The following is a 10,659-nucleotide window of genomic DNA, read 5'->3' on the forward strand; positions in this document are numbered from 1 at the left end:
GTCATGTATGAGCACATATGGCCGTCACACGGCAGTGAGAAACAGTTTAGTAGATCTAATTTAGTAGATCTATTTCTATTTACTTTGCACGATTAGGGCAAACTATACGTATGTACCTGAAATTTATTCTTGTAACACTCCACATGACACAATTTAGTTTCGTTTACTTCTTTTGGAAAGTACAAGAACTGTGTGTGTGTCTGTGTGTGTTTGAAGAGTGTAAATGTAAGGAGGAGAGGCGCCTGCTTTGTGAAACTGTCTGATTATTGTCAGTAATAAAGAGGAAATGAAACAACACTTTAATTCCCATAGGTCATGTGATTTCTTAAAAAAAAACTCACACAGAAACCTGATGTAATCTCTTGAATATCACTTGATTGCCTTGAATCAATCACGACTACATGAATACATGTGGCAGGGTTTAGGGCTTTCCCTGCTTTGGTTTCAGTGAAATGTATATTGTTTACATTAAACTGAGAAAATCTGGATTCATTAGCGATAAAACAAAACGTGTGAGCTGTGCAGCTAAACTGACATGCATAACAACGGTCAAGGCAAGGTGGTGTGCTGCAGGAGGGATTCAGTTTATTAACAGGCTGTGTGTGTGTGTGTGTGTGTGTCTGTGTGTGTGTGTGTGGCCCGCTAACCTAGAATCATTGTGATGCAGGTCTGTGTGTACATCCTTTTTATAATGGCCAGTTCAACAAAGCAGCAGCAAGTATGCAAGCTGCTGCTGCACAGATAAAATGAATGAAGTTTGTAAATCTCAGATTAAATCATAATTTCTGCCTTCTCTCTGCTCCTTAATCTGACACCTAAACTAAAATCTTTCAGGCATTTGTCATAGAAACACAATGCATGATTGAGCAGTGCTGCAGATGTGTTCTTATTTTTTTTTTTTAAATGATCGATAAATATCAAGTGCACCATGAGTGTGTTGAGATCAGTGCTGTCAATGATTAACTACACTCTGAGAACACACATCTGGGAGGTCTGGACAGCTCACTCTGTAAACAGTGACACAGGAGAAACTTTGCATGGTTTCGCTCCACAGGCCAATGACTCACCTGGCTGTGACATCCCTACAACACACACACACATTTCATGACGACCTTGCACAAAAACAGCAGGGCCCCAAACACAAAGCTCGAAACTTGACCTCTTGTGAAGTGTTTCTGTCTCTTGCTTTCTCAATAATGAGAATGAAACAGAAACAATGAAGCCCCCTGTCACTGCCATGCTCCCAACAATGGACAGACTCAGTCAGTCAGCAGAGGAGGAACACCTGAACAGACTTACGTAATAAGATCTGAACCTCCTTCTGCCTTGGCCACCAACTTATCAATCACTTCTTATATATATATTGAGAAAGATGGTGGGCACAGTGAAGCTGCAGGTGTCACTGAGCGTTTCAAAGGCTGATGATGGCAAAAGTGAAAGGCAGATGGAAAACACGTCTGACCTCTAGCATCCTCTTGGTGACAGGAAGCGTGGGAGGAATTATGGGAAATGTGGTCTTCATTTAGAAAAAAAAACACACTAGCACTAACAACACCACATGAGGTTACCAACCATCAAGACCTCGTGTGTGTGTATGTGTGTGTGTTTTGTTGTTGTCTTGTACTAACTCACAGTTCATTTACTCAGTTTGTGTATTGGCATGTTTGAATGTTTAAAGAGAGAAGGAAAAAAAACAGAGTTAATAATAATCAAACAAACCCACACTTCCTTTGCCAACACCTGTCTTTTACTGCTTTACCATCCCCACCCCCCCCTCCCCTCCATGCCCCACCTTCCCCCTCCCTGCGCCGGAAAGAAATAAGTGGATGAATAATTACAGGTATAAACACCTCGGGGCCATCCAAAGGGTTTTTTTTCCCCTCTACTGATATTCTTTTAAACATTTCCGCCTCTTGAAATAGTCTTCTGAGCAGTTTCTCTTCAGGTGCCTTCACATCTCGCTACTTCAAAGCCGGTGGGGCCGATGAGGAGGCTCTTATGGTCATTTGTATTTTAATCTTCTCTCCTCCCCTTCTCCTCCCTCTATAAATGCTCTCTTTACCTTTTAAAATCTATTTATCTGTTTTTTTATCCAAATCTATTTTGATCTTTTCGCTCACATATCCCATCTTGGAAGCACTGGGGGCTTTTCGTCTATCAGAGACTGACTGCAAACGAGTCATACTCTGTTATTTAGTAGTTAAACCTGTGATGTTTCTCCCTCGCTGCAGGAAAAGTCTGCATCTAGACATATAATTTAATGACTGGGCAATGGCTTTTTGTCATGTGCACACAAACTGTATGTTATTATTTGCATTTTTTTTTAGTAGGATGATATCTACAATGCCAGCGGTGCATCAGTTGCTGACCAAACGTTGATAGGACATATGAGCATCCTGTGAGGAACCACCTGCATCTACGTGTGTGTTTTTTGGTCTGTGATAAAGGCCTGTGTAGCCTGTGACAAGCAGCTTTCTCACAACTTAGTAAGGTGTTCTGTGTGAAAGGTGCAAAGGTACCTTTTCCAACCAGCATGGCTTTGTCTCTCGTTTTTTTGAGCCAAATAAAAAGCATTTGCTACTCAGAGTTCTAAACTTGTAGCTGAAATCATCCTTGGTTGCATCCTTTCTCCCACTCCTTTACAATACAAATAAATGTTTCTTCTACAATGTTTACCCCCATTCATCTTATACAAAATGATGTTGTGTTCTCTGGTCTATAAATTATTACAACTTTGCATGTTCATTATTAAGCACATTTTAACAGTGTTTAATCTAATACTTTCCTCAATCCTTCTTTCGCGTCAGAAACAGCATTGTCTCTTGCACTTTTACATGAAATACTGACTTATATACAAGATCCTTAAAAAAGACAAGATTCAACATCTCCAATCCGAACCTCAGCTTTTTGCTGCCTTCTAAGTGAAAGCTGCTTTTCTTTTTAGGCCCCTTAAATCCGAGAGGGTCCTTATCATAGCCAGTCAGAGGCAGGGAGGGCCCCAGCAAAGCTCATCCCCAGCCCCTGAGTCTGTATGAAGGGGTGGAGGATTAGGGAGGCCTCAGCCTGCGTTGCTGCCATTGTTTACCAAGGGACTAAGGGGATGGCTGAACAACCCCCCCTGTCAACACTGCAATACAATGGGAAACAAGGAAGTGGCAAGATCCTAGAGACTTGCACACACACATGCCGTTCCCTTGATCTTGGGAGAATCGACCCCGTATTATTTAGCAGATACAAGGAGGAGGAAAAGAGTGGGGTGGGGGTAGGCGAGGGTAGGAAGAGCTTGTTAGCAGCTGATTTGTGAATGGATACAAGAAAGAGGAGGAGACAGATACAAACAAAAGTTTGCAGGCTAAAGATGTGAAACTTTACCGTGTCCTCAAAGAATACAGGCAAGAAAGCTGACAAATATGATCCAAGTGAAACTCTTTTTAGCACAGAGAGGAGACATTTCAAAACAAACACTTCATCTGATCTTAGAAATTTCCCAAACATGTAAACTCCCTCTTCCTGTCAATTATAAATTTTGTGAAATGAGATGACAAACGAGTGGGAAATCCCCCCCCCCAAAAGAGACAACACAAACGCCTGTGAATTCCACGCACTTGACTGCAAACAGCATTTAAATCAAACATTTACTGTTATCCCAAATCAATCAGTTATTAAGAGAGAGAGAGAGAAGCCATTTACAGTCAAGTGCCCAGGTGCAGTGAGAAGCGGGAAAGTGTTTGTTTGAGCGGCGTGTTGTCTTCAGAGCTTGATGACGTCTTTGTGTGACCACAGCTTCCACATCACAGGGAGTTTCACAGCCTCTCTGCCAGTGACGAAAACGGGGTGCCGTCAAATATCAGATATTAGGTTCAACTTTACTTCTCAGATGAAAAAAAGAGGAGGAGGCTGCTGACCATCCCTCAGTCTGCTGGATGGGCTGAGAAGCAAAATCTATCTTGACTTAACAAACAGCAGCTCTTCTTTTTCAATCTAGGTTACAGATTAAAATCTAAAAGAAAAAAGAACAAATCGACCTGCCACCAAACGGCAATAATCTTTTCCTGCTTTATGTCTGCTTGCTGATCACGTGTGCTTTTATTGTGAAGGAGCTGCAGGAAGTGCACCAAGCAGTTTGCAGGTGACAGGAATCCACAAACAAAGCTTTGTCGACTAGAGTCTGATCCATCAGAGACCCTCCTCCTCCTCCTCTCACCCTGTTAATAACCAAAGCTGGCGACTTATGCCAGAAACACAACACCTGTTTAACAACACAACAACACACACAGCACAGGAGTTCCACAGAGCTTCATCTATTCAGGCTTCTGTCAAAACAATAAGAGGCGATAATCAAACACCGATCAACAGCAGCCATTACGCTGAGACAGCTTGATACTGTTGGTCAAAGCTATAAATATTTGTTTGTTCGGCTACCCAGCAGTGCAGGCTGCACAGTACAAGATTCACCAAAAGCTCCCTGGCAGCTTGGATGTAATGTTTTAAATCAGAATTAATGGGAGTCTTAAGCATTGCCATTTCTCTACTTTTCTAGTTTATGAGGAGCATAAAGTTAAAAGAGGCAGAAAAAGATGGATAGGTGGAAAAGATGAGTAGAAAACAGAGCTGGAAGAAAGATGGGATGGAGAGAGAGAGAAACACTCTTCTTTCTTTTGACTGTCTTCCTTCTGCTAACATTCAACGACAAAGACTCATGATCCCTTCAAAAACATTGTCTGCTGGTAATCCACGGCATTACACACACACAGCAAGCATCCACAGAGTCTACTATAACACACACACACACACGGCAAACATTAGCACACAAAACACACCATGCACCCTGGATACAAACACCAGCCTGAGGCAACAAACTTGAGGAGAAAACATGCAGATGAAGACACACACACACACACAAAAACATGCCAAAACCTACATACAAATTACTTAGTGTAATGAACTTAAAAAGCAACCATGCACACACTCTTCGTCGTCTTACACACTCTAGATAAAGCTTTATCCAAAGACAAACAAGCAGAGGGAGTTTTGTCATATCTCTGAATCCCACAAATCTCCTTCTTTGGCCACTTCCCCTGAAAGGACGCCTGATATCTCCATTAATGTAACAACAGTGAAATGTCCCATGAAATGCTGTAATAGGAGTATTATCGCTGAATGGGATAAGGAGGCTTTGCTGCAGCCTCTTCAGTGTGCAGTCAGCCTCTTTGTTCAAATTACAGATTAGAGGCTTTTTTACACATGTTAACATTAACACCAAAATAATACGGCTTGTGTGATTATCTAGTACTTTGAGCTTTCAGCTGAACATGAAAATGAATAAAAAAAAAGAGACAAGCTTCTTGGACTGTGGACCCCGACGGGACAGGGTTTCATTGCTTTTCTATGAGCATCAGTTCCCAGTCAAAAAAGCAGAATTAATCCCATAAAAGCAGATAAAACACCACATGGTCTACCCATGGGTGGAGGCGAGGGAGGGAGACAGACAAACAAATATTACGATTAATTTCTAACTTTCAGTCATTTAGCTGGTGCTCTCACAATGACTACAGCGGTTTACAGGAACACACAAAGATTTTGAGAAAGCGTTGCTGCTGCTTCAGCACAATAGAAGATTAGGGCACTATTTAAATATAAGATAAAAACAGGAGAATCAATGCAGCGACTAAGAAATGGAAATCTATTTTCTGATGTCCAATCATCTGCCTTTCAAAAGGCAAAGGTTACAGTAGAAAATATGATGTTTTATAATTAGATATTCTGTTGATTCGTCTTCTTATTATGGTCGCTGAGTGGCGAGACTGCATGCAAACCTCCACAAAATGTATTGAATTGATAATATATTTGCATAAAGCATGTAAGTAAATCATCTGCCAGTGACAGAACAATGATCTGGGGTTTAAGTTCTTATCATGACCGCGTCAACATCGTCATCAGGCGCAACACAACACGTAAGACGCCATCATCATCAACTAAGAAATTTCTCAAAACATCTGAAAATGACAGCTTTATGTCTGAATAGTTATGGTATTGTGTCTGCAATGACATTAAAGAAAGTTGTCCAGCACACCCTGAGGCAGACTGGGAGTCAGATTAGATGGACTGCGGGGTCGTGGTTTACAGACGGAAATGTGGATGCAGGAGGTCTGAAAACTATTTCCAACAATTTGGTTCTCTCTGTCACTGTCATAGAAAGCCATGAGGAGTAATAACAAGACTGACAAAGCTAGGAATGTTGAGTAGCAAGATGTCACCTCGTCATATATGAATCCAACAATGTCATACAGTCCGTGTTGCACCCATGGCACTTTCAAGTGGCAGGTAGACCGGGGGCCCGATGCACCGCTAAGACCTCAGAACCAGCGGGTTAATTACAAGGGAAGCAGCAACAAGTAAGCATTGTGTGGAGTCTCACAAAGACACACAGGGAAAGAAAGTGCTCTTTATCTTTCCAACAACACCAACACCACAACTCTTCCTTCCTCCTCCTCCTCCTCTTCCTCCCATCATCCCACTTTTTAAGAAGAGAAGAGAAGAGGATGAGGGACACATGCACACCGTCACACTTGCTCACCGTGTTTGTGTAACAGGCCGGATGTGTTACTTTATGCAGTATTAAGATGTTTGAAGAGTACGCTCTCTCTACTACCAGCACTACTACTTCATTCAGTTATTTTCTCTATAACATACAGAGAGAATGTGACTTCCTCAGAGATGCTGCTTCCTTTAAAGCTTCATTTTCTTGTCTCTAAAAGCAACTGGGGTGCCTTTAAGTCTATGTGTGAATTTTTAAAGCAGCGTTTCACTCGGAAGACAGAAATAATTCTTTTTAAAAAAAAAAAAAAAACACTAAATCCTCAAATATCATTTTTCAACAAACATGCAGGGAGATGAAGATATTTTAAAGGATTTATATGAGCGGTCGTCAGCTTTTCGGATCTTTAGATGACCTATTTTGATCTCCCGCTGCTATAAAAACAATCTTTTCTGACCTTAGAGCAGATATTTGTGATGCAGCAGTTTCCTCCACTGTGCCTCAGCCTAAAGCACGTGTGATCTGACAAACAGGCATCTATGCTGTTTAGTGCTGTCTTGTCTGCAAGAGCAGGGGGTTAATTCAGGCAACAGGATTACACAGCACGTGAAAAATGAATTAGGCACAACTGCTCGTGTTTGCCGCAATTAGTCAGCCTATCCATGGATATTGGTTCTTATGAGTGACTTGAAGGGATTTTATGATTAATTTTTTAAGGCTGTCTGGCTGGATGAGTGATACTGCATACTTGAAATCCTTCCATGAGTCTTTCTGATGTTTGTTTTAGTGGTTTAACACTCAGAACTGCTATTACAAACCTCTTGTCATTCAAGATGAAGAAGAAGAAGAAGAAGAAGAAAGGGAGGGGGTGTGTGAAACGGTTCATGATGACAACATCGATCGTATTCCAACTTCAGCAAAGGCGTAAACAAAAACAAGATCCCCTTTTTTTTCTTCCCCCACTCTTTCCCCCTTTTGCCTGATGAGGCCGCGGCACTTTGATTTCATGTCTGTTTTAAATACAGCTTCATTTTATAAGGGAGCGCCTGAAAGCCAAATCAAAACACATGCAACGTTTGTCACCATCTCTCTGAAACTTCCACTGTGATTTTAATGGTTGAAGCAAGTCTTAACCATTGACGCCCAGCTACAATCAATATTTTAGAAAGACACTGTTATTCCAAGCCACTCTAAATTAAAGAGGAACCATTAAATATTCTGTGTAAAGTTATAAAATAGTATCAGAGTTTGCATTTGATGCCACAGTATGCATCAATAAAAGGAAAATATTAGAGACGATGAGGAGGAAATGCAGCGCAGCTTCATTCACACAACAAGCACTAAACAGTGTTAAAAGTGCATCAAACCCAAGCAAAGTTTGGCTGAAATCCTCAAATCTTTAGCAGATTAGGACGCACGCTGCCCTCTGCTACACAGTCTGCTGCACTGAAGTTAGCATTTAGAAAAAAAAGAGGTGGGGGTGGGGGGCACTTACAGATGGAGACACGGAGCTGTTGGGGAGGTAGGGATCTGGCAGCATCAGGAACGGGTACCCTGAATACGCCGGCGACTTGTACAGGCCTCCATCTTGTTGCTTCGACACTGAGGTCACACAGAAAAGAAAAAGTTAGAAATGATTCAAATACCGTGTTCAAGTTAAACCTAAAAGTTATTAAATTGTAGCATATATAAAAAAATGTGACACTTACTGATGAAGATGCGTAAAAAGTTTTTAAAAAAAAACTTTACAAAAATAAAACACTCAGCAGGTCAACAAGTACCCTCGTTACTACATGTTACATCCTCGTATGAGCACAGACGACAATACTGGAGACAACAGTGTTACAGCCGTCACCTACTCTGAGAGGCGTGAACTCCTCTAGCCTATGTGTTAATTTATTTCTCACAGCCACCACCTCCCATATTAGGCATTAAGAGGCCCGTCTGTGTGGTCAGCTAGCTATAGGTGGGTTCTACCTGCTCAGTGTGGCACAAACACACAGACAAACTTCACTGCTCTGCTTCTTTTTTCTTTTTTAATCAGAAGGTTGAGGGAACTTTTTTTAAAAAAAAAATGAAGATTATGAAATGAACGATTCCTGCAAGGTTAACCCTTATTATACCACAAGAAAATACACACGCATGTGATGAGGATTTCACCCACATTGTGAGTGTGTAATTAAAGCTCTAAATGTGCAGAGAGGGTGGAGGAGAATCTCTCGCTGCCCCTTGTTGACCCCACATTGGACAAAGTCTGGCAAAACCTACACTCTAAAAAATGTCAGGGGTTGCATTTAAACACATCTCACTGTGTGTTACTGGAACTTTTAAAGCAAGCTGAACATTAGCTTGTGCTAATTTGAAAGAGAAAGAGAGGAAATCTCATCGAGAGACGCCTCAGAGAGAGAGAGAGAGACAGACACTGGGGGCACGTTTTGGACATCTTTTGCAGTGTACACCTGAACGCAACTCTTTTGAAGTTTGCGCACTACAAATACTTCTAAGTCGGACACAGCGGGCGGGTTTTAATCGCTTTCTGAGATAGTAGTGGCCACTCAGTGTGTGTGTGTGTGTGTGTGTGTGTGTGTTTTAGTGTGTTTTTTTTCTTACCCCCTTCGAGATGGTCCCGGTGTTTGTCTGGGAAGCCCCTCTCCTCGCTCTGCTGTCCCCGTCTGACCGCCTGGAGCAAGAAAATCAAGTGATAACAGTGAGTTTATCACACTTTATGGTGCGTTTAAGTTCACTTGTGATAGCATCATCCTTCCTTCTCTCAGCCTGGGAATTTTTACGCGTTTCATTCAAAGGTTGTCAGCAGCGCGTAAAATAAAACAAGCCTCCACACACATACAAACTCTCTCTCTGTGTATCACACACACTTCGTAGCACCTACCGCCGCGTTCGGACTTTGATTTATTTCCGACTCGTTCACCAGAGAGGACTTGAGGTCGGCCAGGTCTCTCTCCGTGAACGCATTTTCTTGGATTTTCTCCTCTTGCTCTCCTTCGTCTTTGAACGATATCATCTCATCATTCGCTCCCAGGTCGTCCCCGCCGCCGCTGCTGAGCTGAGGCATGTCTACTTCCCCACTCTCCGCGCTGTTATATCGCTTTGAAAATTTCAAAAACAAAACAAAACAAGAAAAAAAAAAGTAGAAATGCAGAGAAGAATCTCTGGGACTTCTCTGTTATATGTCCTCAGTCTGGGGCGCCTCCGAAGTACAGAAACCCCAACAACATGCAGGGAAAAGTTGAGATGTGGCGTTCCCCCGGCTGGCTGGTTTGGAAGAAGACTAATGTTTCCCTACAACAGCAAACAGCTCATTTGAGCCCAAGACAAGGCGAGGAGCGCGACATCAAAGGGCGCCGACCGGATGATTGACAGGTCCGATGACTTGTTGGGGGGTTGTACGATTGTTTCGGCAGAGGGCTGAGCCTCTTTAAAGAGACATCACCTCCCTGAGCTCAGCCGAACAGGCATTATTCATGACTTCCAGGGGCGGGTTCACACCATCCAGGGTCCCCGGGCTCACACCAAAACTTCTTGGACTTACATCATTGTTTAAAGCGTCCTATTTTTTTTTTTTTTTTTTTTAGACGTGTGGATATTAGCTGAGTAAACAGACTATATATAGCTGAACTTAAACATAGAAATACCTAGAATTCATACATTTAGCTTTTTAAAGAGGTGAAGATGTGTTTTTTTAAAATAGACCACCATGGTGCTTTATTTTGAAGGAGCATCCTGTCATCGTGCCAACACATATGCTGTTATTACTAAGTTATTTTGTCTCTGAAAGCACACAGAAGACAAAGAGCAGGCATGTGAGCCCATCCAGAAAAAAAGGGTTTGAGTCATGATGATGTCACTGTGACGCAACATTTGTGTAGGTACTTTTTCCACACTTAGAATTTAGTGTAATTACAAAACAATGAATTTATGGAGTGATCATTTCTGTTAATTATAGCATAATTAGACACCATACAGTTTTTTTATAGCTATATGAATAAGGTCCCATGTGGTCCACCAGAAGAGGCGGGACATTGACATTTAATGTAGTAATCTATGGAATAGCATCCATTTTTATTGATCGTCATGTAATAGGCATAATAATACACAATCAA

The 10,659-nt window shown here is 41.8% G+C and overlaps 1 protein-coding gene across 7 annotated transcripts in view; it reads right to left on the reverse strand.

Moving 5' to 3' along the window:
• tcf7 (transcription factor 7) overlaps positions 1–9,905 on the reverse strand; it is a 48,838-nt gene extending 38,933 nt beyond the window's left edge. For 4 of the 7 annotated variants that reach the window (XM_028420804.1, XM_028420802.1, XM_028420805.1 and 1 more), the window contains exons 1-3: positions 9,429–9,611; positions 9,149–9,218; positions 8,034–8,140 (exon numbers count right to left, since the gene is read on the reverse strand). In XM_028420804.1, coding sequence (XP_028276605.1) covers positions 8,034–8,140; positions 9,149–9,218; positions 9,429–9,611 — 360 coding nt within the window. Of the gene's footprint in view, positions 1–8,033; positions 8,141–9,148; positions 9,219–9,428 lie in introns of all 7 variants that reach the window. The other 3 variants (XM_028420807.1, XM_028420800.1, XM_028420806.1) reach the window with 3 other exon arrangements.
• Positions 9,906–10,659: the final 754 nt, after the last annotated feature.

Source organism: Parambassis ranga, chromosome 14 (genome assembly GCF_900634625.1).
Source record: "Parambassis ranga chromosome 14, fParRan2.1, whole genome shotgun sequence".
NCBI classification, from domain to species: domain Eukaryota; kingdom Metazoa; phylum Chordata; class Actinopteri; family Ambassidae; genus Parambassis; species Parambassis ranga.